Here is a 27,929-nt window from a genome sequence, read left to right as displayed (position 1 = left end):
TTGGCTGCTTGCAAGGCAAACGTCGCTGTGCTATCTCTCCGGGCCCCAAATTGGGATTTCTTTGGGAGTTTGGGTCCCTCGCCTTGTCTATTCTCAGCACTTACTCCTGGTTGCACTCAGGGTTCACTTTTGGGGGCCTTGGGGAAACTATATGTGGTACTGGGGATTGGAACCAGAGTCCTCCACATATAAGGCAGGCACACTACCCACTGTGCTTGTGCTTTGGCTCTGGGTTTTATTCTAGAGATGAGTCCTTTCTTGAGTATGTTGCTTGTAAATGTTTCTCCCAATCCTTGGCTTCATTGTCTTTTCACAGTTGTTTTTGTTGTTTAGTTTTTCCAGCAGTACTATTAGCAGTGTCTCCTGTTTTGCTGTGTTTCTGTTACCAGAGTATTATGATTCTCCAACCATTATCCCAAGGTCCTTAAGCCCCTTCATCCTCAGAGCTCAATTCCATTGATTATGGACCAGGGTTGTTTTCACTGGGAATTGTAGTATAAGGATATTCTTTAGCTATTTAACTACTTTTTTTTTGGGGGGGGGGCCCACACCCTGTACCACCAGAAGGATTACTTCTGGCTCTGCCCTCAGAGATCACTCCTTGCAGGCTCGGGGGAACCAACTGGGATGTCAGGGATAGAACCCAGGTTGCTCCAGGTCAGCCCTGTGCAAGGCAAATTTCCTACAGTTGTGCTATTACTCCAGCCAGCTATTTTAACTTCTAACTTAAATGTACATTCTCAAATTTTTTACATCAACAAATAAATTCATTAAATACATTTTTTATTTGGGGCCACACCTGTTGGTACTCAGGACTTACTTCTGGCTCTGTGCTTAGGGATCACTCTGGATGGAGTTTAGAGGACCTTATGGGGTGATAAGGAATGAACCTGAGTTAACCATATGCCAGGCAAGCATCTTAGCCTCTGTTCTGTCTCCCTAGCCCTTGGATGTTGCATTCTACTAACTTCCTTTAGTGACACTGGCTGGTTAATTACACCTTTTTCGTAAAGATTCGTTACACAGATTAAACAGGCCACATTCTTAATCTAGACATGGAACTGACTGTAAGTGTGTATGGCAGTGTGCTAACTCCCTGGCACAAAACCAACAAAGCTACTGGAAAGACACTCTGAAAGAACCCCCACCCCCACCTTGGACAAGTGAATTATTGTAGACCTTTGGGTTATTACAGAATGTGTTTTGAAAGCAAGTCACCCAAGGAAAAGTCTGGTTCCCTTGTATGAACTGTACTAGATAACAAAATTGCTCTATATCATATCCTTGCTGAACCACAACGAATCTGTTATATTTAACTACTCTCAGACACCTCTAGCACAGAAGATAAGAAACCCCTGCTCCAGTGCTCTCTCCTTCCTTGACTTGACTTGCCTGCTTGCTGTAAGACTGCCCTCCAGTCACCATCTAAGAATCTTGTCTTTAACTCTCAGTTTACAGCAACAAAATCCAGATAATGGGTTAAGATGAGCAAATGTTTTGAGATGATCACAAAGGTCTGTAAGTTTTACATTGAGAAGCTTCGAGGAATCACAGGAAATTGAGGTCATTTATAGGAATGCAGCACTGAAACCTTCCTCCACCGTGGTCCCCCTTGGCCCAAATATGACCCAGCAAACTCAATAAAACCCCCTCCCCTCTAACATGGAACATGAAATACTTGGCATTTGGGTCATGGTGCCCATAGAGTGTTCTAGTCTGAACAGCCTGTATTGCCAGGGGAGCAGTGATAGAAAGAGGAGCCACCTTTGCGTTGTTCCCTGTCCATGCAATAGGTAGGGCGATTAAAAATGTGCTACTGGGGCCCGGAGAGATAGCACAGCGGTGTTTGCCTCGCAAGCAGCCGATCCAGGACCAAAGGTGGTTGGTTCGAATCCCGGTGTCCCACATGGTCCCCCGTGCCTGCCAGGAGCTATTTCTGAGCAGACAGCCAGGAATAACCCCTGAGCACCACCGGGTGTGACCCAAAAACCAAACATACAAAAAAAAAAAAAATGTGCTACTGGAAACGAAGAAATTGAAACATTTCTATAAGTTCCCTAGGAATTCACCCCCAACCCTAAAAAATCTCCTAGGGTGTATAAACTTGTTAGATTAGGTCTTTTAGGACACAACAATGAAATAAGAAAAATATAATTTAAAAATCCACTTATTTCTTCTATCCCAGGGACTATAAATCTTTTTTCTTTTTCTTTTCTTTTTGGCTAAACTTCATTTTAATGGGAGCTGCTTCAGGTACAGCATGCTTTCCCCCATACTCATGCTAAGGAGCCACTGGGTTGCCAGCCCCTGACCTGTGATGGTAGGGGCCAGGCAGGGTTCCCGTTGATTTAGTCATCTCTCCAACCCAGAATTTCCTTCTTTTTTAAATCTAAAGTATTATCCTTGGAGTGTATTTGTCGCATTTTGTTCATTCACCTACTCTTCGGTGATTGAATAAAAAAATATGCTGTTAGGAACTCCTAGAACCATAAAGACTCCAGCCTAGGCTCCATCCTTGGACCTGTTCAGATACCAAGATCTCTAGCTACAGAGTCAGGATTTTATCATCCACGATGGAGCGGAAAGTTTCCAGACACCACCAAAGGACCAAGGGGAGAGTAAAAGAACATGTATGGAGCCTGTAGTTATTCACATGACAGTATACTTCAAGGGCGGAGAAACCCTGTATCTCCTAGACCAGTGGTGGGCAAGTTGCGGCTCAACAGCCACATGCGGCTCTTTACACTTTTTTTTTGGTAGTTTTTGGGTCACACCCGGCAGTGCTCAGGAGTTATACCTGGCTCCAGGCTCAGAAATTGCTCCTGGCAGGCATGGGGGACCATATGGGACGCCGGATTGGAACTGATGACCTCTTGCATGAAAGGCAAAAGCCTTACCTCCATGCTGTCTCTCCGGCCCCCTCTTCACACTTTTTTTTTTTCTTTTTTTTTTTTGTGGTTTTTGGGTCACACCCGGCAGTGCTCAGGGGTTATTCCTGGCTCCAGGCTCAGAAATTGCTCCTGGCAGGCACGGGGGACCATATGGGGCTCCGGGATTCGAACCGATGACCTCCTGCATGAAAGGCAAATGCCTTACCTCCATGCTATCTCTCCGGCCCCTCTTCACACTTTTTGTTTTTTGGTTTTTTTTGTGGTTTTTTTTTGGGTCACACCCGGCAGTGCTCAGGGGTTTTTCCTGGCTCCCGTGCTCAGAAATTGCTCCTGGCATGCACAGGGGACCATATGGGACGCTGGGATTCGAACCGATGACCTTCTGCATGAAAGGTAAATGCCTTACCTCCATGCTATCTCTCCGGCCCCCTCTTCACACTTTTTAATGCGGCTCTTTTGTGTGCCCGTCAGCTGCTCCAGGAGTCAGGACTCTGCTCCTAGCCTGTCAGTGCGTGCCCTGTGTGGCTCTCAAAATAAATTTCAATCATGGTTTTGGAAAGATTTGGCCCAGTTGAAAAAAAAGGTTGCCCACCACTGTCTTAGACCAAGGGAATTCCCTTTCTGATTTCCCCAATATTTACTGTGCCTATGCAAGGGGAAAAAAAAAGAGAAGCACAAATTAACTTTTTTTTGTTTGTTTTGCTATTGTTATTTGTTGCTTGTTTTTTTTTTCCCCCTGGGTTTTCTTTTTTGTGTGTGTGCTTTGTTTTGTTTTTTATTTCAGGACTGTGGTTATTGTGTGGTTGGTATCTTTATTGCTGTGATGCTTTTCGAGTTTTTTGTTTGATTTTTTTTAATTTTCTTTTTTTTAATTATTTTTTATTTTATTTAAACACCTTGATTACATACATGATCGTGTTTGGGTTTCAGTCATGTAAAGAACATCACCCATCACCAGTGCAACATTCCATCACCAATGTCCCAAGTCTCCCTCCTCCCCACCCAACCCCCGCCTGTACTCTAGACAGGCTTTCTATAACCCTCATTATTAGGATAGTTCAAAATGTAGTTATTTCTCTAACTAAACTCATCCCTGTTTGTGGTGAGCTTCATGAGGTGAGCTTTAACTTCCAGCCCTTCTCCCTTTTGTGTCTGAAAATTATTATTGCAAGAATGTCTTTCATTTTTCTTTTTGTGTGTGTGTGTGTGTGTGTTATAGGCGCATATTAGATATCTTTTTATTATTATTATTATTTTAATTATGACAACAAAGATGCAAAGAAAGAGGACAGGGTAAAGTTACAGTGGAAGCCCAATCACCCATAAACAGAATTCTCAGTAGTCCCATCGATGATATCCCAGCCTTGAAGTTTCAGCCAAAGAACATTAAGAAAAACAAAACTGAACCCATGTACAATACAATTACTTTGTCCCTCAAATCCCCAGTTGTAGTACATACTATTTCTTAGCAGCACACAACATAATCTAAAGACATTAGACTTATGTAACTCCTTAAACATTGAGGGCAAAGTACATTTATCTAGTTCCATGCACATGCTTACTAGTTTAAGTTAACCTCAAAAGTTTTAGTGGGTTGTTTTTCTTAAGGATTGGAGTCAAGGGAACATAGTAAAAAACGGTGTTAAAGTGGCATTTGTTTGCATAGGCCCACCAAAATATGAGGGACATGAAAAGAAAAATTATGGTCTAAATACAAGGAGACCCTACCCCTGAAGTTTCCTGGCACAGGACTGACTCTAGGCTCCAGGCAAACTAGTTTGTCCAATTCAAGTCATCGTCTGTAGTGGCAATACACCTCCATTCCTCACATAGTCTCTGTTGTTGGTATCATGCTTCTGTATTAAAGATCCTGGAGTCTGCATATCCCATATTGCAGTCAGGATGGTGCAGAGCATCCTCTCGTTTCACCTCACACTTAAGGGGCACTAGAGAGAACCATGTCCTGTAGAGCAGGTCATTGTTGTTGTCAAGTCTTCTCAGTGTAAATGGAAGTCTCTTTTTAGGAGGTCGATGTCAGACCCTTGGTAGTGTCTTTCCTGGTAGAGGACTGCTTCCAGCTGTTGCTATAAAAGACCTTGGATGTTTTTTTTTTTTTTGTGGTTTTTGGGTCACACCCGGCAGTGCTCAGGGGTTATTCCTGGCTCCAGGCTCAGAAATTGCTCCTGGCAGGCACGGGGGACCATATGGGATGCCGGGATTCGAACTGATGACCTCCTGCATGAAAGGCAAACGCCTTACCTCCATGCTATCTCTCCGGCCTCGACCTTGGATGTTTTCGTAGATAGCTTGCCTGGTTCTCTCTGACTTATTTCACTCAGCATAATAGATTCCATGTACATCCATGTATAGGAAAATTTTTTTAGTATTGTTGGGTTTCTTCCTTTTTCCCTTTCTTCTCTTAAACTGATATTTACAGTCTCTAGAAGGACTCCACCCATTTTTTTGCTTGTTTGATTTTTGTTCCATTTTATTTATTTTTTTCTTTTCTTCAAACAGAACCACATAATTTGAACCATCTTATCTCACCTCACAAATTGAGGGGGAATAATGGAGGGTACCAAGACCAGGCAGTCATATGAACATTATGTAGAAATAAAATGATCAGACATGCTAGACAGAGGGGACCACTTATATTAGCAACCCAGGTGTTAAAGGAGGGGGATGTGGGATGCATGCTGGGAACAGGGATGGAGGGAGGACAACATTGGTGGTGGGAGTGCCCCTGATTCAAAATCACGATGTACCTAAAAAAATTACTTTGAAAGATTTGTAATCCACTTTAGTCAAAATGAAAATTTAAAAAAATATAAAAAATGCAGTTAGGGGGGGCCGGGCGGTGGCGCTAAAGGTAAGGTGCCTGCCTTGCCTGCGCTAACCTTGGACGGACCGCGGTTCGATCCCCCGGTGTCCCATATGGTCCCCCCAAGCCAGGAGCAACTTCTGAGCACATAGCCAGGAGTAACCCCTGAGCGTTACCGTGTGTGGCCCAAAAACCAAAAAAAAAAAAAAAAAAATGCAGTTAGGACCAGATTTGACTTTGCTGGGTCACATGGTCATTTTGTATCATTTCTCAGCAGTCATTGTTCCACTTTTCCAAAGAGCCACTCTGTTTTACATTCTCACCAGTAATGATATGCGCATGTTGTCATTTTTCTTTTTTCCTTTTTTTTTTTTTTTTTGGTTTTTGGTTTTTGGGCCACACCCATTTGACTCTCAGGGGTTACTCCTGGCTATGCGCTCAGAAATCGCCCCTGGCTTGGGGGGGACCATATGGGACGCCGGGGGATTGAGCTTGCAAGGCAGACACCCTACCTCTAGAGCCACCTTCCCGGCCCCACACGTTGTCATTTTTCAAAGTTCACTAGTCTACACTGTTTTTGTCTTGAACAGAGGATAATTTCCCTACTGTGTCATTTCATTGTGGTTTTGATTTTATTTCCCCAGTGAAAATGGTGTTGAGCATCTTTACCCATGTTTATGAGATATTTGTTTTGTTTTTGAGGGTGCAGATCCACTTCAGTTCTCACACCAGGTTGTGGGATGTGGGAGACCACTCAGTGCCAGGGTTCCCTCACGAATAGGCTTGCTGGCCCTGAACTATCTCCACAGCATCTCTCTCTCACACTCTCTCTCTCTCTCCCTCCCTCTCCCCTCTCTCTCTCCCTCTCCTCTCTCTTTCCCTCCCCCTCCCTCTCTCTCCCTCCCCCTCCCCTCTCTCTCTCTTTCCCTCTCCTCTCCTCTCTCTCTCCCTCTCCCCTTCCCCTCTCTCTCTCTCTCCCTCTCCTTCTCTCCCTCTTTTTCCCTCCACGCCTGTCAGCGCTCAGGGGTTACTCCTGGCTCTACACTCAAATCACTCCTGGCAGATTCGGGGGACCATATGGAATGCTGGGAATCGAACACCAGCCATGTGCAAAGCAAACACCCTACTGCTATGTTCTCTCCAGCCCCCTATATATCTTTAAAGCAAAGTCTAATCAGGCAAGTCCCTTGGCTGTTTCTATAAATAGGGCCATTGGTTTTTGTTATGGATGTTGTTGCAGTGAGTGGACTTAATGCACGCTGGCCTCCCCAGCTTCCCATGGTAGTGAAGCTGACGCCCCTTAGTCAGCCACTTCCAGTCTTGCTTCCTTCCTTTCTTCCTTCCTTCCTTCCTTCCTTCCTTCCTTCCTTCCTTCCTTCCTTCCTTCCTTCCTTCCTTCCTTCCTTCCTTCCTTCCTTCCTTCCTTCCTTCCTTCCTTCCTTCCTTCCTTCCTTCCTTCCTTCCTTCCTCTGTCCTATCCTTTCCTTGCCTTTCCTATCCTTTTCTTTTCTTTCTTTTGGCCACACCCAGCTGCACTCAGGGGTTATTCCTAGCTCTTCACTCAGAAATCACTCCTGACAGGCTCAGAGGACCAATGGGATGCTGGGGATTGAACCCTAGTTCTTCCCAGGTTGGCAGCATGCAAGGCAAATGCCCTATCGCTGTGTGATCACTTCAGTCCCATTTTCTTTGTTTTATGTCCACCTCCCCAGTCTTGCTTTCTAAGTTATTTCTGGTACCTCACCCCAAAGCACAGAGCAGTTTCTGTCCCTTTCAAGTGAACTGGACTAATGTACCAATAAAAGTTCTATCAAGATACTATCTTTCAAAACACATGAAATACCCAAAGGTAAGAAAGGTTTATAACATTTTGTCATGAGGTTGACTGACTCAATTCTAGGTAAGGAACTTTATATTGGGCTGGAGTGATAGCACAGTGGTAGGGTGTTTGCTTTGCACACTGCTGATGGACACCCAGGATGGACCAGGTTTTCGATTCTCGGCATCCCAGATAGTCCCCTAAGCCTGCCCGGAGCGATTTCTCAGCACAGTCAGGAGTAACCCCTGAGCACTGCTGGGTGTGGCCCCAAAACAAAATAAACAAAATTTAAAAGAAAACAAAGAAAATAAAGGAACTTTATGTTTCTAATTTCCTAAACATCTAATTAAGCAGAGTATAGTTTTTATCTTCTCTTTTCATTAAATATGCATATTCTGGAGATAAGGCTAAAGTGGTAAGCCAGGTGCATCACATGTTTGAGTGAGGCCCTGAGTTCAATCCCTAGAACAGCTTGGTCCTTCTGGACTGCCAAATGTTATCTCCACGACATATTTTTATTTTTGGGGGGGGGGCACACCTGGTGATGCTCAGGGGTTACTCTTGACTATGCGCTTAGAAATCGCTCCTGGTCTGGGGGACCATATAGGATACTGGGGGATTGAACCGTGGTTTGTCCTGGGCTAGCGCAGGCAAGGCAGATAGATGCCTTACCACTTGCACCACTGCTCCGGCCCCCCATAACTCAGTTCTTTTTGCAAGCTTAGTATAGGCAACATTATGTAAAACATGTTAGTTGATCTTTACTAATTCAGTGTTTTTTAAATGTTAACTTCCTGTTTATTTATTTATTTATTTATTTATTGGTTTTTGGGCTATACCTGGTGATGCTCAGGGGTTACTCTGGCTTTGTGCTCAGAAATCGCTCCTGGCAAGCTCAGGATTATATGGGATGTCAGGAATCGAACTGGTCTGTCCCGGGTCAGCCGCATGCAAGGCAAATGCCTTACCACTGTGCTATCTCTTCGACTCCATAATTCAGTGTTTTTTTGGAGCCATACTCTACCACTTGTGCCACCGCTCTGGCCCCTCCACGATAATTTAGTGTATTAACACCTCATGGAATCCTGAGCACTACAAGGTGTGACCTTTTGGTGGATCTTAAGTACTACCAATTGTGGCCACACAAAATAGACACAGAAAATGGGGCAGTTAAAGGAAAAAGAAGGCCTAGGAGCAGTCAAGCATTAGGGTACTTATCTTGTGTGTACAGGAGGCATGTTTTGCATTGCCGGTAATGGGCCTCAAGCACTAAGCCAGGAATATTCCCGAGAACCACTGGCCTTTCTCTCCCCTCCCGCCTTGTTCCCCTCCCTCAAAGGGAAGGAAATTCTCATTTGGATAATAATTTGGATGAAACTTGAAGTCATATATGCCAGCTATGGGTGGGAAAATATTATATGCTTTATTTAGCTTAGTTACCTAGAACAGTCTTCCATAAAAATAGAATAGTTGTTGCCAGGCAAAAAGACAAACACATACACATACACACCCTATACACACACACACACACACACACACACAAATGCACACACACCCTATACACACACACACATCCTTGCTTCACTGTCAGCTTGTCAAATCAGATTAGTGAGTTGATTGAACCTAATTTACAGTGGGACTCAAGTCAGTGGTGATGCATAGATGGTAATTCTCCCATTAGTCAATTCTTTTTTTTTTTTGGTTTTTTGGGCCACACCCGGCATTGTTCAGGGGTTACTCCTGGCAGGCACAGGGGACCATATGGGACACCGGGATTCGAACCAACCACCTTTGGTCCTGGATCGGCTGCTTGCAAGGCAAATGCCGCTGTGCTATCTCTCCGGGCCCATGGTCAATTCTTCTTACCCAATGGTGACTAGAATGTCCTGAAGCTGGTCAGTCTCAGAAGGCGAGACAAAACACTTTCACAGAGCGAAACCAAGAAGGACTTTAGTAGAAGTCAGGATCTTTATTTGCTGTTCTGGGCTGATTGTGCTTAGTTTCTGTTAAACTTTAACGTAGTTTTAACAGAACTGAGTAGTTCTGTTAAATTAATGTACTTTCCTTTTTTGTGGTTTTGGGGTCACACCCAGCAGTGCTCAGGAGTTACTCCTGGCTCCATGCTCAGAAATTGCTCCTGGCAGGCACAGGGGACCATATGGGACTCTGGGATTCAAACCGATGACCTTCTGAATGAAAGGCAAATGCCTTACCTCTATGCTATCTCTCCTGCCCCAAATTAATGTACTTTTAACAACTGAGTTATCTATGTTGGTGTGCAGAATTGGATTCATTCTAATGACACCCATTTATGACTCAGTTGATTAGAATAGCTGTATTAATGTTAAAGAATGTCAAAATCAAAGTTCATCTATTGGAGCAGGATTGGTAGCACAGCGGTAGGGCATTTGCCTTGTATGCGGCCAATTCTGGATGGACCTGGGTTCGATCCCTGGCATCCCATATGGTCCCCCAAGCCTGCCAGGAGCGATTTCTGAGTGCAGAGCCAGGAGTGACCCCTGAGCATTGCCGGGTGTGACAACCCAAAAAAAACCTCGAAGTTTATCTATTTATGATAAGGTTATATTACATTTTATTACTCAGTTTGAGGTAAGAATATAATAGGAAATACACTGACCTTTTTTTTTTTTTGGTCACACACTGAACTCTTATTAGAAAGAATTAAATTTAGAGTTTTAGAAAAACACATTTATTAGTAAATAAGAGTTGACAGATTGAAAATTGTACTTAAAAAGAGATTTTTTATTTTTGGATCACACCCGGCAGCGCTTAGAGGTTGTTGCTCCTCCTGGCTCTATGCTCAGAAATCACTCCTGGCAGACTCAGGAGACCATATGGGATGCCGGGATTCGAACCACTGTCCTTCTTCATGCAAGGCAAACACCCTACCTTCATGCTATCTCTCTGGCCCCTTAAAAAGAGATTTGTAAAAGTCATAACTAGGGGCCGGAGCGATGGTGTAGCAGTAGGGCGTTTGCCTTGCATGCGGCTGATGCAGAATGAACTTCACTTAGATCGCCGATGTCCCATATGGTCCTCCAAGCCAGGAGCAATTTCTGGGTGCGTAGTCAGGAGTAACCCCTGAACGTCACTGGGTGTGGCCCAAACACCAAGAAAAAAGTTATTCATAACTAGAGGGGCTGGAGATAATACAAGTGGATAGGGTGTTTGTCTGGCATGTAGCTCCACTGGGTTTGATCTCAGCACCCCATATGGTTCCATGAGCACCACCAGGAGTAAGCCCTGAGCACCACTAGATATGGCCCAAATACCCCCAATTCATACCAGATTTTCCTAAAAGACAAGATTTTTATTTTTTATTATTTTTTGTTTGTTTGTTTTTGGCCACACCAAGTGATGCTAAGGGGTTACTCCTGGCTCTGTAGTCAGAAATTGCTCCTGGCTTGGGGACACGGTGGTGGGGGGAATCAAACCGCTGTTTGTCCTTGGTCAGCCACTGATCGACCACCACCATTCCAAGACAAGATGTTTTATTCTACTTTGTACAGAGCAATCAGTTTTATCTATTTTTTATTACTTGGAATTAAGTTTTGCAAATGCTTAATAATTTACAAATGAATTATTCTCCTGCCATGATAAGACAAATAGTGACCTTTGATAATTAAGTAATTGCTTAACAATAGTTCAGGATTATAGAAGTCCTTTAACAATTTTTTTGTTGGGGGTGCCAGAGTGATGATAACACAGCCGTAGGGTGTTTGCCTTGCTTGTGGCCAATCTCATGGCGGTTCTCTGTCAACCCATATGGTCCCCAGAGCCTGCCAGGTGCAGTTTTTGAGTGCAGAGCCCGGAGTAACCCCTGAGCACTGCAGGGTGTGACCCCAAAATAAAGTATAAATAAACAAACAAAATTTTTTTGTTGGGGCCAGAGTGATAGCACAGCAGTAGGGCTTTGCCTTACACACGGCCAATTCAGGACAGACTGGGATTCAGTTCCAAGAATCTCAAATGGTTCTCTTGAGCGATTTTTGAGTGCCGGTGTGGGCAAAAAAGATAATTCTTTTGTTTTTGTTTTTGGGCCATACTCAACAACACCCTGGCATTATTCCTGGCTGTGTGTTCAGAAATCGCTCCTGGCAGGCCTCAGGGGACCGACCATATGAGACAGGGGTCCTCAAACTTTTTAAACAGGGGGCCAGTTCACTGTCCCTCAGACCATTGGAGGGTCTGACTATAGTAAAAACAGAACTTATGAACGAATTCTTATGCACACTGCATATATCTTATTTTGCAATGAAGAAACAAAACAGATACAAATACAATATGTGGCCCGCGGGCCATAGTTTGAGGACCACTGAGAGATGTCAGGGATCAAACTGGGGTTGGCCACGTGCAAGACAAATAAATGCCTTACCTGTCTATCACTCCAGGCCCCCTCCGGTTGCTTCCGGTAGAGTTCTAGTTTGAAGTCTCACATTAGACTTTTGATTCAGTTAGAGTTGATATTCAGATCTGGTAAGAAGTATGGCTTGGTGAATTTTGTTCCTGTTTCGTTTGATCTCTTACCCTTTCCTCACTAATATGCACACGTTTGTAGAAAATACAGTACCATGAATATTTGTGGCTGGCTTTGCTGTTCTCTTTTCATTGATTTGTTGATTTTATGCCCAAACCACTTCAGCTTGATTGGAGGCAGGTGATAGATAAAAATTATAATATGATCTGCAGTGACTTTTGCATAATGGGGGGACATGTAGATATGATGGGCATCATCTTCCTGATTAGGTTAATAAAGCACAGTTGACAGAAAAGCTGATTATCCTAGTGGACCTGACCTAATCACACTAGCCCTTCAAAAGACTTGGGTGCAGGAAAAGATAAGCATAAAAGAGGTTGCAAAAGCAGAAGCTGCTGCCTTTCAGATAAGAGGAGACCTTGGTAAGAAATGTGGTTGACCACTAAATTTGTGGTAAAATTGTTGCATAATAAAATCAGCTGTTAATGTTCTTTTTCTTTTCTTTTTTTTTTTTTTTTTTTGGTTTTTTTGAAATGTTCTTTTTCAAAGTTACTTTGACTTTTTATCTGATGGACTTTCCAAGAAGATATATCAGTATCTAAAAACTATTCAGTTAAAAAAAAAAACTACTCAGTTATGGTTTTTTTGACTTCGTAATTTTTTGCTCCCAGCTTTGCTCAGGAATCCCTCCTGGTGCTGCTTTGAGGGAGGACTAAGTATGGTGCTGGGGTGGAACTGAGTTTAGAACCAGGGTCAGCTGCTTGCAAGGCCAGTGCCTACTTGCTGCTGTGCTACCCTCTCTAGCTCTCATGAGATTTTTTAATTGGAATCGCAGTAAATCTTATAAGGAATCTGAGGAAAATTGAGTCAAGTGCTATTTAGATCTGTTTAGGTCTTTCATTGATTTTGCAGAATTAGTTTTTCATATACAGGCCTTTCCCATGTTTTGTAAGTTTTATTCTCGAATATTTAATGTTTATATTATTGTCAGTTATATTGGTTTACAAGTTTTAAACATTCTAACATGTTAAAAAAGATCTCTTGGCGGGGGTGGGGGCGGCGTGGTGGCGCTAAAGGTAAGGTGTCTGCCTTGCCAGCGCTAGCCTAGGACGGACCACGGTTCGATCCCCTGGCGTCCCATATGGTCCCCCAAGCCAGGAGTGACTGCTGAGCATCAACGGGTGTGGCCCAAAAAAGAAAAGAAAAAAAGATCTCTCAGGGGCTGAGAGATAGCACAGCGGTAGGACGTTTGCCTTGCATGCAGCTGACCCAGGGTGGACCCAGGACGGACCCATTCATTTTCGATCTCTGGCATCCATCCTTATGGTCCTCTGAGCCTGCCAGGAGCCATGGAACCAGGAGTAACCTTTGAGTGCTGCTGGTTGTGGCTCAAAACCCAACCCCCTTACACCCCCCCCCCCCCGCCCCCCAATTCTCTTTTCTCTTCTCAACTCTGCCAGTTTGCCAGGCCTTACCCAGTTTTCATCCTGGAAATTCTCAAGGCATTTTGCTGTGCCTGACCATACTATACTCATCCCCCACATTCAAGGGAGGATGAGTTTGTTCACTGCTGCCTAGTGTCATCCCCCTCCCCCTTTTATTGGGGAATTTTCTTGGTTTTTGGTTCACACCCAAGGTTCACACTTGGGTGTGAACTCCTGGCTCCATACTCAGGAATCACTCCTGCTGGCTTGGGAGATCTTATAGGATGCTGAGAATCTAACTTGGGTCAGCTGCCAGCAAGTTTGATTCTCAGCATCCTATAAGATCATGAATAGTAGGTCCCAGGGGACCATAATTCGTGTAGGAGCTTCAACCCAGTCGGTCTGGTGCAGGGCAAGTGACACACCGGCTATACTATCTCTGCCCCCTTTGTTGGCCTATTTTTATTTTTTGTAGGGGAGGGTAAATCTGGTCTCTCTTAAGTACATCTTAGCCAGAAGCAGGACTGGTAATTTAACTGGGAATATACACTAATTATTGGCTAAGTATTCTTTAACATTTACTAACTCAATTTTTCATTTTGTGAACTTAGATAAAACCTCTGGCTGTCAAACTCCTCATTCAGAGTTTCATACTTGCTGTTCTTCCTGTGGTGCTCTATAAATAATGGAATTGGCTCTGAAGCCTTTGATCATCTTTAATATACCTTTTATTGCAGATTTTCAACATGAGCTAATGCTGGGCCTCTTCTCATGTGTAGTAAGTAGCGTATAATGAAAGGGCATGTCCCGACCTGATGGACGCATCACTGGGCTGTAGCATGACTTCAGGGCATTGCCACAGCAGCGCCTGGACTCCCAGGAGGCTTTCTTCTCTGATAACCCACATTTTATAGCAGCTAGATGGGCAGCATCAAAACCTGTTTGTTCGCCTGATAGAAGGCATAGAGAACTGACTATATGTGATAGGGGAAGAAATGGAATAAAAATATCACTTGTAGATGTGTTGAAAGTGGAGCTGTACTCAAGAATAATGCTGCAAGGATGAGAGTGATGTGGAATTCATTTGTGGTAAGCTGTTTCAGAAGGAGAACGATAGGGAAGTCAGAGTCAAATGATTCAAGATCCAGCCTTGTTCTGTCCCAATAAGAGCTTCTCTATTTCCCCCAGTTAATACTTGCAGAATTCATAGCATGTTATTATTGGATAGTTCAAGGGTGAAGTAATTTATTCTGGTAGGGAAAAAATATGTGTGTAGTTTTGTGTCCCCCTCCCGTCCCCTATATGTAGTTTCTTTGAAGCAATCTAAATGATACAAATTCTATACATCAGTGTGTCAGTTCTCTGTGTTAAATGATACTCTTCTGGCTTTGGGGATAACTAAGGATACACTAATACACTAAAGCCAAAGAAAGAATTAAGTATTTTTGTAGCTCTCTATCGCATGAGATAGCTCTTTTACTAAATGAATATGCTGTTAATTTTCTAAGACTAAAAAGCAATTGTGTATTGGGTAATATTAAACATTGTATTTGTTGTGCCTGTCAAGATGACAGGCTTTGAGGGGGAATTAGTGGAAGGAACCTGGGAACATTGGTAGAGGGAAGTTGACACTGGTGGTGGGATCTATCAGCTGGAACATTCTATGTCTAAAACTCAACTATGAAGAACTTTATAAATCATAGTGCTTTAATTTTAAAAGTGTTCTTTAAGTTATATTTAGAAACACAAAAGATGTTTTTAAAAAATCCTTCCCAAAAGTAGGACTTTTTAAAATAAACGAGTAAAGGAATATTTGGGGCTGGAGCAGTAGCACAGCTGGTAGGGTGTGTTTGCCTTGCACATGGTCAACCTGGGTTTGATCTCAGGCATCCCATTTGATCCGCAGCCTGCCAGGATTTACCCCTGAGCACTGCTGGGTGTGGCCCAAAACATAAAAATAAATATTTAATGAGTATTTATTTATTTATTTATTTATTTTTTTGTGGTTTTTGGGTCACACCCGGCAGTGCTCAGGGGTTATTCCTGGCTCCAGGCTCAGAAATTGCTCCTGGCAGGCACAGGGGACCATATGGGACGCCGGGATTCGAACTGATGACCTCCTGCATGAAAGGCAAACGCCTTACCTCCATGCTATCTCTCCGGCCCCTAATGAGTATTTCTTACTTGATGAATATTTTGTTGGTATTAAGTGTTCTTGTAAATTATCTTTTTCAACTATAAGATTTACTGATAAGACATAATAGCAGCTTTTTCCTTTTCCTTCCTTCCTTCCTTCCTTCCTTCCTTCCTTCCTTCCTTCCTTCCTTCCTTCCTTCCTTCCTTCCTTCCTTCCTTCCTTCCTTCCTTCCTTCCTTCCTTCCTTCCTTCCTTCCTTCCTTCCTTCTCTTCCTCCCTCCCTCCCTTCTTCCCATTTCTTCCCCCCCTCCCTCCCTCTCTTTTTTTTTTTTTTTTTTTTTTTGGATTTTGGGTCACACCCGGCAGCAATCAGGGGGTTACTCCTGGCTTAGAGCTCACAAGTCGTTTCTGGTAGGTTTGGGGGGACCATATGGGATGGCGGAAATCGAACCCGGGTCCTTCCTGGGTCGACCACATGCAAGGCAATGTTCTGCCATTGTGCTATCTCTCTTGCTCCTGGCTTAGAGCTCACAAATCATTTCTGGTAGGTTTGGGGGGACCATATGGGATGGCGGAAATTGAACCCGGGTCTTTCCTGGGTCAACCACATGCAAGGCAATGTTCTGCCATTGTGCTATCTCTCCTGCTTCAGCTTTTTATTTTTTCATTGTACAGAAACATTGAAGGATTTATATCGCCAAAATTGCATGTCCAAATCAGGCATTATCTGGAAGAAAAGGGAATGCTCTCCAAAAAGAACATTATCTTGTTATCTATTTTTTAGTGCTCTGTATGGAATGCAGAGCCTCAGATATGTAAGTACTAGTGAGCTACAGTCTTTTAAGTTAAATTAAATTTTAGGGGCCGGAATGGTGGCAAAGTGATAAGGATGCCTGCGCACACTAGCCTAGGATGGATCGAAGTTCGATCCCCTGGCGTCCCATATGGTCCCCCAATCCAGGAGTGATTTCTGAGTGCATAGCCAGGAGTAACCCCTGAGAGTCACTGGGTGTGCCCCCCCCAAATTAAAATTTAAATTAACACTTTACAGGGGTCAGAGTGATGGCGCAAGCTATAGGGCATTTGCCTTGCAAGCGTTGACCTAGGACGGTTCACGGTTCGATTCCCCGTTGTCCCATATGGTCCCCCAAGCCAGGAAAGATCTCTGAGTGCATAGCCAGGAGTAACCCCTGAGCATCACCGGGTGTGGCCCAAAAACCAAAAAAAATTTTTTAACACTTTACATATATGTTATGTTAAGCATAATGTAGGATAGATCATAAGACTATGAGGGGCCAGAACAATAGCACAGTGGGAAGGGTGTATTCCTTGCATATGGCCCACCCAAATTCTATCTCTGGCACCCCACTGGTCCCCTGAGCCTGTCAGATGTGATCTTTTTACAAGTATTTACTTATTTATTTTAGTTTTATTTTATTGAAACCATTGTTATCTACGAAGTTCTTCATAGTTGAATTTCAGATATACAGTGAATCAGGGCCATTCCCACCACCAGTGTTGACATCCCTCCACCAGTGAACCCTTTGCCCCCTGGCCTGCCAGTATAACAGGCTCATTTAAGTTTAAATTTTTTTCTAATGAATCTTTATTTAAGCACCATGATTTGCATGTTTGTAGTTGGGTTTCAGTCATAACAGAATACCCCCTTCACCAGTGAAACATTCCCACCACCAATGCCCCCCCCCCATATCACGACAAGCATTCTCTTATTCTTTAACATTGTCATGTTAGTTGTTACTGTAGTTATTTCCCTAACAGCGTTCACCACTCTTTGTGGTAAGCTTCAGGTTGTGAGCTGGTCCTTCCGGCCCTTCCAGCCCTTAACTCTATTGTCTCTGGGCCTTATAACAGTAATGTCTTTAATTTTTCTTAAAACCCATAGATGAGTGAGACTAGTCTGTGTCTGTCTCTCTCCTTCTGACTTATTTCACTCAGCATAATAGATTCCATGTATATCCACATGTAGAAAAATTTCTTGACTTCATCTGATGGTTGCATAATATTCCATTGTGTATATGTATAAGTTTAGATTACTAAAGTTTTGATGTCTTGATTCTACTATTGTTGACTTTGGCTTGGATATTTAATTCTGTCCTTTTTTTTCCTCCACCAATGCACCTGAGACTACTTGACCCATGGCCCCCAGCCATTTTTTTTTAATTTTATAGAAAAATGCAGAAATATGAGGTAAAATAGTAATCTGTCTCCCAAGGTTCTATGAAAAAGGTGGGAGCCTCTATATAAAAGATAAAAAAAGAAGAAAAAAACTGTGTGTGGCAGGATTTTATTTTTGCATAGGTGCAGCAAAAGTTGGGGAAAATAGAAAGGAAAAACCTTTGGCCTGAAAAAGGGAGACCCTACCTACCCATGAAGCATTCAACCATAAGACCAACTACTGGCTCCGAGCATACTAAGTTGTCTAACCCCAAAGCCTTTCTTCATGGTCCCAATAAAAATTCTTCTCAATCACAGTTGTTGCAGTCAGGTTCCTGTAATTAGAGATCTTGGTTTTGCACAGTTCCTGTGTCAAAATCGGGGTGTCATGGAGTATTATCTATTTCAGAAGTGATTTTTTTTTCTTTCCTGTTTTGTTATTTGGTCCACACCCAGTGATGCTTAGGGGTTCCTCCTGGCTGTGCACTCAGAAATCACTCCTGGCTTGGGGGACCATATGACACACTGGGAATCAAATCCTGGTCCATCCTGGGTCAGCCTCATGCCAGGCAAAAGCCCTACTGCTTCGCTAGCGCTCCAGCCCCCTAGAAGTGATTTTCTTTTCTTTTTTCTTTTTTTTTCTTTTTTTGGTTTTTGGCCCACACTCTGTGACGCTCAGGGGTTACCCCTGGCTATGTGCTCAGAAATCACTTCTGGCAGGCTTGGGGGACAATATGGGAGATACGGGGGATCAAACCACTGTCTGTCCTAGGTCAGACACGTGCAAGGCTAACTCCTTACCACTTCGCCACCGCTCTGGCCCCTAGAAGTGATTTCTGAGTGCAGAGCCAGGAGTAACACCTGAGTTCTACTGGGTGTGGCCCAAAAATTAAAAAACAAGACTGTAGGTGAATAATTTTCATAAAACGAAACTGCCTGTAAACCGCCTGTATAGCTGTCAGACATATTAGGAAACAACATTTGTATTTGAACTCTTTATTTTTTGTTTGTTTTTGGGTCACATTTGGCAGTGCTCAGGGGTTACTCCTGGCTCTACTCTCAGAAATTGCTCCTGGCAGGCTCGGGGGACCATATGGGATGCTGGGATTCAAACCACTGTCCTTTTGCATGCAAGGCAAATGCCCCACCTCCATGCTATCTCTCCGACTCCTATTAATATTATTATTATTATTATTTTTTTTGGTTTTTTGGGCCATACCCGGCGGTGCTCAGGGGTTACTCCTGGCTGTCTGCTCAGAAATAGCTCCTGGCAGGCACGGGGGACCATATGGGACACCGGGATTCGAACCAACCACCTTTGGTCCTGGATCGGCTGCTTGCAAGGCAAACACCACTGTGCTATCTCTCTGGGCCCCCAATTATTTATTTTTTGGTTTTTGGACCACACCCGGTGGTGCTCAGGGGTTACTCCTGGCTGTCTGCTCAGAAATAGCTCCTGGCAGGCATGGGGGACCACATGGGACACCGGGATTCGAACCAACCACCTTTGGTCCTGGATTGGCTGCTTGCAAGGCAAACGCCGCTGTGCTATCTCTCTGGGCCCTATTTTTTAAATTTTTCCCCAAGCTGGATAGTGGGCACATGAATATTTATTGTTTCATTTATTTAGTTTTTGTGTTTGAGGTTGGGGGCGTTTATTTGACAGTACTCACTGACCACTCCTTAATGTACTAAGTAAGGAGTCACTCCTGGCAGTGCTTGGTAACCATATAGTGCCACAGGTCATACTGTTCTGTGCAAGCAAGGCTAACACCATAACCCCAATACTATATCTTTGGTCTTTATTTATAAATTTTTAATGATCTTTTTTTGGGGGAGGGATATACCTAGCAGAACTCAGGGCTTAGGGGACACTAGGCTTGGCTCAGGACCAGATGGAGGGTTTCTGAGGATCAAGCTCAGGTCAGTCACAGAGGCAAGAACTGTGCCAAGCTTTTATGTCTTTTTTGTTTTGTTTTGTTTTTGGGTCACACCCGGCAGCGCTCGGGTTACTCCTGGCTCCATGCTCAGAAATCACTCCTGACAGACTCTGGGGACCATAGGGGATGCCGGGATTTGAACCAATGACCTTCTGCATAAAAGGCAAACACCTTACCTCCATGCTATCTCTCTGGCCCCCAAGCTTTATTTCTTTAATGCTTAAATGCCTGCCTGCTACCCTTTAAATAGTACCTTCAGGAAAACCTGGTGTGGAGAGGTCTGGAAATCCTTAGACATCAATAGCTGAAGAAGCAAGTTTTCTTCTTTTCATGGAAGCCTTTGTCTCTTGTGAAACTAAGTTTTTTTTAATAGAATCATAAACATGACACACATACACGCACGCACATAAGCTGTGTGTGTTACCAAAGTAATACAAATTATTAGCACTTTATTTGGGGGGGGGGCACACCCAGTAGTGCTCAGAGGTTACTCCTGGCTCTTTGCTCAGAAATTACTCCTGTCAGTCTTGGGGGTTGGGGGCCAAATGGGATGCCGGGGATCAAACCTGGGTCAGCTGTGTACAAAGAAAACTCCCTTCCCCGTACTATTGTCCCGGCCCCTTATTAGTACTTTTTGGACTTACTCTTACCCTGTGCTCTGGGCTCACTCCTGGCATTGCTCAGAGGTGATCTGCTGGTGCCGTGGTGTAGAACCCAGGCTGACTGAGCACAATGCAAACATCTCCAACATTACTCTTTTGTTTTGCAACTTTCCCTTTGTTTTTGAGGTCATTGTTACTGTAGTGCCAGGGGTCACAGACCTGATTGTGATACTCTGATACTCCCTGGGGCTATATGTTAGGCTGTAGTGTTCACACACTGACCTGTAGCACCGTGGAACTGGAATGGCAGCCTTGCTCTGCTTGCAGCTGACCCAGCACAGACCTGGGTTTGATCCCTGATATCCCATGTGGTCCCCCGAACCTGCCAGGAGTGATTTCTGAGCAGAGTCGGGAATATCCCCTGAGTGCTGCTGGATGTGGCCCAAAAACAAACAAAAAAGAATATTCAAAGTATAAAAGAACAGTTAAGGGGCTGGAGCAGTGGTGCAGGGCATAAGGCATCTGCCTTGCACTCGCTAGCCTAGGGCGGACTGAGGTTCGATCCCCCAGCATCCCATATGGTCTCCCAAGCCAGGGGTGATTTCTGAGTGTATAGAACCCCCAGCATCTTCGGGTGTAGCTCAAAAACAAAAACAAAACAAAACAAAAAGAACAGAGTTAAGATGTCAATTTATATCTAGTTTACAGGGTTTATTTCTGATGTTGAAACTCTATGTACAAAAATTACCTAGTAGATAGAAATATACTTGATCTAATATTTTAATTAGTTGTTTATTTGTGTTTCATTAATTTTTTGGGGGGGGAAAAAGGGAGATAGGTATTCCATGAACTTAAAGATTTCAGGGGCTGGAGCAATAACACAGTGGTAGGGCATTTGCCTTGTATGCAGCCGATCTCAGATGGATACGGGTTCTATTCCCAGCCTTCCATATGGTCCTCAAAGCCTGCCAGCGGCGACTTCTGAGCATCGAGCCAGGAGTATCTGAGCACCAATGGGTGTGGCCCCCCCCCAAAAAAACAAAAGCAAAACAAAAATGATTTCAGAAAAATAACTTCTATATAAATCAAATGGTTGTGTGCAGTGCATGTTGATAATGGGATTTTTCTCAATAGTTCTCAGCAGTAGTCTTTTTCTAATTAACTTATGACTCCTCTGGGGTAAAGCCATTTGTAAAATAATATTTGGCAAAATTGATCTTTAGTTTTCCTTCTGCTGTTGGATTTATAGACATAAAAGTATTAGAATGTCTGTTAAACACTCGTTATTAAATAATCTATTTCTTTTGTTTCCTCCTGGAAACCAATAGGCCAGTGTAGGTAAATTTCTGGTATGTTTTTGCACAAGTGAGGGTGAGTTGTTAACAACTAACTAAAGAATTTGTTTTCTTTTCCTGTTTCCTGCTGGCAGACAGTGGAGTCGGAAATGGCCGGTCCTCATCAGCTTTGCATCCGTCGCTGGACCACCAAGCATGTTGCCGTTTGGCTGAAGGATGAAGGCTTCGTAGAGTATGTGGACATTCTGTGCAATAAGCATCGTCTAGATGGCGTCACGCTCCTCACTCTGACCGAGTATGATCTACGCTCTCCTCCTCTGGAAATCAAGGTCTTAGGTGACATTAAAAGGCTGATGCTTTCTGTCCGGAAGTTACAGAAGATACACGCTGATGTTCTGGAAGAAATGGGCTACAGCAGTGACAGTCCCATGGGCTCCATGACGCCCTTCATCAGCGCTCTCTCCAGCACGGAGTGGCTCTGTAATGGAGACCCTTCGCACGACTGTGATGGACCCATCAGTGACTTGAGTTCTGATCAGTACCAGTACATGAATGGCAAAAGCAAGCACTCTGTTCGAAGACTGGACCCAGAATATTGGAAGACCATATTGAGTTGCATATATGTTTTTATAGTCTTTGGATTTACATCATTCATTATGGTCATAGTCCACGAGCGAGTGCCTGACATGCAGACCTACCCGCCACTCCCTGATATATTTCTGGACAGGTCAGTTTAGCTTTTAATGACTAGGTCTGTCAAGGATTGCTGTGGCAGTCATGAAATGATAGGCTTCCAGTAATTGTGCTGTTATTGATACTGATTCGGTTGATACATAATTTCCATTAGCTTTTATCTGGCAGTGTATAAAGATAAAACTTTGAAGTCCCTTTTTCCTCTCTTCAATTAACTAGAACTTGGAAAAGACAACTGCTTAACTTTTTTTCTATAGCTATTATTCCGGGGGCACTTCAGTTTTTGGGGGGGCCACATGGCTGTATTCAGGGCTTCCTCTTGTCTCTAAACTCAAGGATCACTCCTAGTGAGGCTTGGGTGGCCAAATAGGAGCTGTGGATCGAGTCCAGGAAAACCTTACCCACTGGACTCTGTTGGGAGATGCTGCAAGTCCCAGCTGAAAGTTGTCAATGAGAGATTTGAACTTGCTCCCTCATCCTCAGTCCCTAAGTAAGGGGGTTGCTGGAGAAATTTTCTGGGATATTTGCTCTCAATTCAAGAGAGTATTTCCAGAATCTCAAGAACATTTTTCTCAATAGAGAGTCACTTATGAGTGTTGAGAGTATAAGTGTACAAGAAAATGAAACAAGGTGCTGGAGTAACAGTCCAGTGGAGAGGGTACTTAAGTACATGTGTCCAACTTGGGTTTGATCCCTGGACCCCATATGGTACCCCAGAGCCTCCAGTAGTGATCCCTGAGTGCAGTGATAAGGAGTAAGCCCCAAGAACTGCCCTGTGTGGCCCAAAATTCACACCAGGAAAATGAAACAAAGATCTAGATACATGGGTCTCAAACTCAATTTACCTGGGGACCGCAGGAGGCAAAGTCGGGGTGATCCTTGAGTGCAAAGTCAGTAGTAAGCCTTGAACATTGGGGGGTGGGACCCAGACAACTAAAACAAAACAAAATAAAAAAAGATTCCTCTAGGGCAGGGCCACAAAATGTTGTGACCCCTGATAGAAGAACAAGGAGGAACACTGCCAGCACCTATTACTATTCTCCTAGGAAGGTGCACAAATAGCCCGAAAGGCATTATCAGTATCAGCAAGGGGGAGACAACACATGAAAGCATGAAAGAAATGCAGTATGTGCAACCAATGGACTAAAAGAGGATGAGGTGTCCAGATACATTCTAGAATATGCATAATTACTGTGCAAGTGCAAAATACAGTTGTCAGGATATGCAAATCACCTGAATGCCCACACTGTAGGAATAATTAAAGAGGCTTCGAGAAGAAATCTTGCAGGTTGCTTTCACTTGCACAGACCCACATTCATCTGTGGTTTATAACAAAATAAAACAAGGGAAAAGATGATGTCAAATGAAGTCAAGACCTTGGTCTTTGATTTTCAAACTGAGATTAGCAAGAGTACAGGAAGAAAGGTGTTCGCAGTACCCAGGACTGCACAGGCAGAGCAAGAGCCCAGCCCTTTAGCTACTTTCTCAGTATAGCACACCTTGTCTGGGAGGGGAATGTGTGGGTTGCTGGAGATCAAAATCTAGGATCTCCCTTATGTATCTATGATTTATCTTGTTCCCTTTGGAGTTGAGCCAAACTTCCTTCTGCCCGAAAACCTGGGACTGTGATGCTTCCTTTTGTCCTCTTTCTGGGCCTTCCTGAGCAAATTTTCCTTCTACTTTCCCTTGGGAAAAATCTTAATTACTTTCACATTGTTGTTTGTTTCTGAAGCTTATTTGATGCAGTTCCAAACACTTCAGTGTATCAAACACAGAAAATCAGAAGTCAAAAAGGAAAGGCAGCCTTATTGTTATCAAAGGATCAAGAGCTAGCTGATGGCATAAAAGCCACGGAGGAAATACAACACTAGAAAAAACAAGCACTGTAATGGCCAGGCCACATCCATATAGGGTATCACTGCCCTTTGTTCCTCAGTAATCTCTGAGGTCATTGCTATAAAAATGTGATGACTACTATCCATAGTGATGAAGTTAGATTAGCAAAGAAAACTAAATTCTGCTTAGAAAAATGATTAGTGTATAATGCATTTTATAAAGTGTTATATTGAGGTAAGTGAATTTGTTTTTGGTGTTACTGTTTTGGGCCACCAACTACTGATGCTCAGGGCTTACTCCTGGCACTGTGCTCAGGAATTATTTGGTGCTTAAGGGACCATATGCAATGCCAGAGATTGAACCCAAGTTTAAACTCATATTTGACAGTATTTTCACAACTCTCCATTAGAATGGAAGTAAAATGGAGTCGGTACTCAACAGTCCTCCAAGGGCAAGTGTAGTAACGGGACTGACTTTGGAGAGGAGAAGGCGGGCACAGTGCCTGCCCATCATGAGATGGAGTGAGCTGGAAGTGTCGGGAAGGCAAGTCCATCTGCATCAGTGAGCTCTGGGGATGAAAAATAAACTCTCAAAATAGGAAACACTAAGCTTCTTAACACTGGAGCTGAATATGGAGACAGTAGTTGAACACTGGTTTAACAATCCTTTAAACTTGCTCTCCCCCAGGCGCAGTGGGTGATCTGTTAGTAACTCCTACATCCAAAAACAGACTCAACCACACTGAAAATGTCAGCTCTAACCCACTACCACAGGACTTTGAGATGTGCTTGTGATGTGCAGGTTGGGGCGGGGGGGTTGTAGAAGTGAGCACGGGAACTTTGGTGGAGGGAAGCTGGCACTAGTGATAGGACTAGTACTAGTGTTGAAATACTGTTCTCCTAAAGTCTAGCTATCAAAATCTTTGTAAATCATGGTTCTTAATTAAATTTAAAAAAATTTTTAAAAGCTAAATTCAAGCTCTGGCATCTGAAATGTCTACATACAGCATGCAGTGAACTTGTTTCCCTTTGTCTTTCATGCTATTTTATGTAGGAAGGGAGGATCCCAAGATGGAATTCACAGACAATAAATAGGGCCTTTGTGAATGAGGGGCTTTGTGAAGCAATTTCCTCATATTCCTCTGTGTATTGGAAATACTATCTTCTAAAAGAATTGAAGTTCTATAGAAATCAATTTAAGGGCCCGGAGAGATAGCACAGCGGCGTTTGCCTTGCAAGCAGCCGATCCAGGACCAAAGGTGGTTGGTTCGAATCCCGGTGTCCCATATGGTCCCCCGTGCCTGCCAGGAGCTATTTCTGAGTAGACAGCCAGGAGTAACCCCTGAGCACCGCCGGGTGTGGCCCAAAAACCAAAAAAAAAAAAAAAAAAAAAAAAAAAGAAATCAATTTAAAAATCACTATTAATGGGCCCAGAAAGATAGCATAGCGGCGTTTGCCTTGCAAGCAGCCGATCCAGGACCAAAGGTGGTTGGTTTGAATCCCGGTGTCCCATATGGTCCCCCGTGCCTGCCAGGAGCTATTTCAGAGAAGACAACCAGGAGTAACCCCTGAGCACCCGCTGGGTGTGGCCCCCCCCCAAAAAAAAATCACTATTAAAGGGACCGGAAAGATAGCATGGAGGTAAGGCGTTTGCCTTGCATGCAGAAGGACAGTGGTTTGAATCCTGGCATTCCATATGGTCCCCTGAGCCTGCCAGGAGCGATTTCTGAGCGTAGGTGTGACCCAAAAACAAAAAACAAAACAAACAAACAAAAAGATCACTATTAAAAAAAGCTTATAGGGGCTGGAGCTGTGGCACAAGTGGTAAGCCATCTTGCATGTGCTAGCCTAGGATGGACCGCGGTTCGATCCCCTAGCATCCCATATGGTCCCCCCCCCCCCCAAGCCAGGGGCAATTCTGAGCGAGTAGCCAGGACTTGTAATCCCTGAGTGTCACCGGGTGTGGCCCAAAACCCAACCTCCCCTCCCCTACAAAAGTAGCTTATAGAGAAGGGTAGCCACATTCATATCTGTCTACTTCGCTTTAGTCCAAAATGTAATTTTCTTTTTCCATTCTAGCGTTCCACGGATCCCATGGGCCTTTGCCATGACAGAAGTATGTGGTGTGATTTTGTGCTATATTTGGCTCCTGGTTCTCCTTCTTCATAAGCACAGGTACCTCATTTACTCTGCAGACAAAGGTTTTTATTGTCTCACTAACAGACAATCAAACATTTTCCTTTTGCACTTTCCTTGTTAATTTCCTTCTCTTATCATGATGACATTATAGTGTAATTACAAAGAAAATGTCTGGGTTTAGGGAGTCAGCCAAAGATAGAACTACATGGACTGTTGATAGTATATATATTTTTCTTTTGTTCTGAGAGGGTTGGTTTAATTTTGGGGCCACACTCAGCTGTGTTCAGTGGTCTCTAGTTTTGGGGACTGGAAGGAGTAGGGGGGAATGTATATGGTGTGGGAGATCAAACCAGGTTGGCTGTGTGCCAGCCAACTGCCCTCCCTTCTGTCCTCTCTCCACAGCCTTACTTTATCTTTCTTTGGAAACAAAAAAATGTGACTTTCTGTAGAACAGAAATATCCCCCCCACTCCCATAACTTTTTGGCTACATGCTTGGTTTTTAGGGGGGAGGAGGGAGGTTGGAAGGGGGAAATTGTTCTTTGCTTTGGAGAGAAATTCATTAAAAAGAGGCTTTTGTTTTGTTTAACATCTTATCTATGTAGTTTAGATGGTTTTTAAAAAAGGCTGATTAGGGAAACTGTTTCTTTGGAGTTTTTGTTTTGTTTTGGGACTATACCCAACATGCGTGGGGACCATGCATTACTAGGGATTTGGTTACATGTGAGGCTAGCACCTTAACCCTAGTATCTTTCTGGTCCCTTAAAGATTGTTTTAGGTTTGGTTCCAGTATTTGGCCACCCTGAGGATTCTGAGAATCAAACCCAGTTGTCAGACATGAAAACCATGCTTTGCTATCTCCCCAGCTCTTTGGTATTTTTACTCAAGACATGTGAAAAATAAATTTTAGATTAAAAAAAAGTGAAGCATAAGAGAACGTTCCTTCCTACTTTATAGGGGGGAAATGATTTTAAGTTAAAAAATAAAGGTCATGGGGCCGGGGTGGTGGCACAAGCGGTAAGGTGTCTACCTTGCCTGTGCTAGCCTAGGACGGACCATGGTTCAATCTCCCGGCATCCCATATGGTCCCCTAAGCCAGGAGAGATTTCTGGGCACATAGCCAGGAATAACCCCTGAGCATCACCGTGTGTGGCCCCAAACCCAAAAATAAATAAATAAAGGTCAAAAAATAGGAAGCAGGTAACTGGGGACATGGTGGGATCAGTTTCAGAATATTGAATTCCTAAAAAGCCTGTTTATGAACAATGTTGTAAATAAAGTTGCAAACTAAAAAATAAATTAAAATTAAATTAACTGAGACCTAAGCAATAGCACAGCAGGTAGGGTGTTTGCCTTGCACGTGGCCGACCCGGGTTCAATCCTCAGCATCCACAGCATCCCATATGGTTCCCTGAGCCTATCAGGAGTGATTCCTGAGCACAGAGCCAGGAATAACCCCTGAGCACCATGAGTGTGCTCCCCCCAAATAATTAAATTAATATGGGCCAAGTGATAGAACCTTGGGCCTTGCATACGGGCCTTGCATGTTGTTTGATTCTCAGTGCCACAAAATAAGTAGGTTAAATGAATTCAAAATAGATTCAGAGGCTGAAGAGAATACAGTGGGTAGGGTGCTGGCCTTGCATGTGACCGACCAGGGTTT

At 43.7% G+C, this 27,929-nt stretch overlaps 1 protein-coding gene across 1 annotated transcript in view; it reads left to right on the top strand.

Annotated features, from left to right (window-relative positions):
- The window catches only part of SAMD8 (sterile alpha motif domain containing 8), a 45,311-nt gene that overhangs the window by 12,405 nt on the left and 4,977 nt on the right, over nucleotides 1–27,929 (top strand). Inside the window, exons 2-3 of the mRNA XM_049789161.1 lie at nucleotides 21,736–22,328; nucleotides 26,209–26,304. Coding sequence (XP_049645118.1) covers nucleotides 21,751–22,328; nucleotides 26,209–26,304 — 674 coding nt within the window. The 5' untranslated portion in view covers nucleotides 21,736–21,750. The remainder of the gene's footprint in view (nucleotides 1–21,735; nucleotides 22,329–26,208; nucleotides 26,305–27,929) is intronic.

This window comes from Suncus etruscus, chromosome 15 (assembly GCF_024139225.1).
Source record: "Suncus etruscus isolate mSunEtr1 chromosome 15, mSunEtr1.pri.cur, whole genome shotgun sequence".
Taxonomy (NCBI): Eukaryota; Metazoa; Chordata; class Mammalia; order Eulipotyphla; family Soricidae; genus Suncus; species Suncus etruscus.
This window is presented reverse-complemented; position numbering and strand designations above follow the sequence as displayed.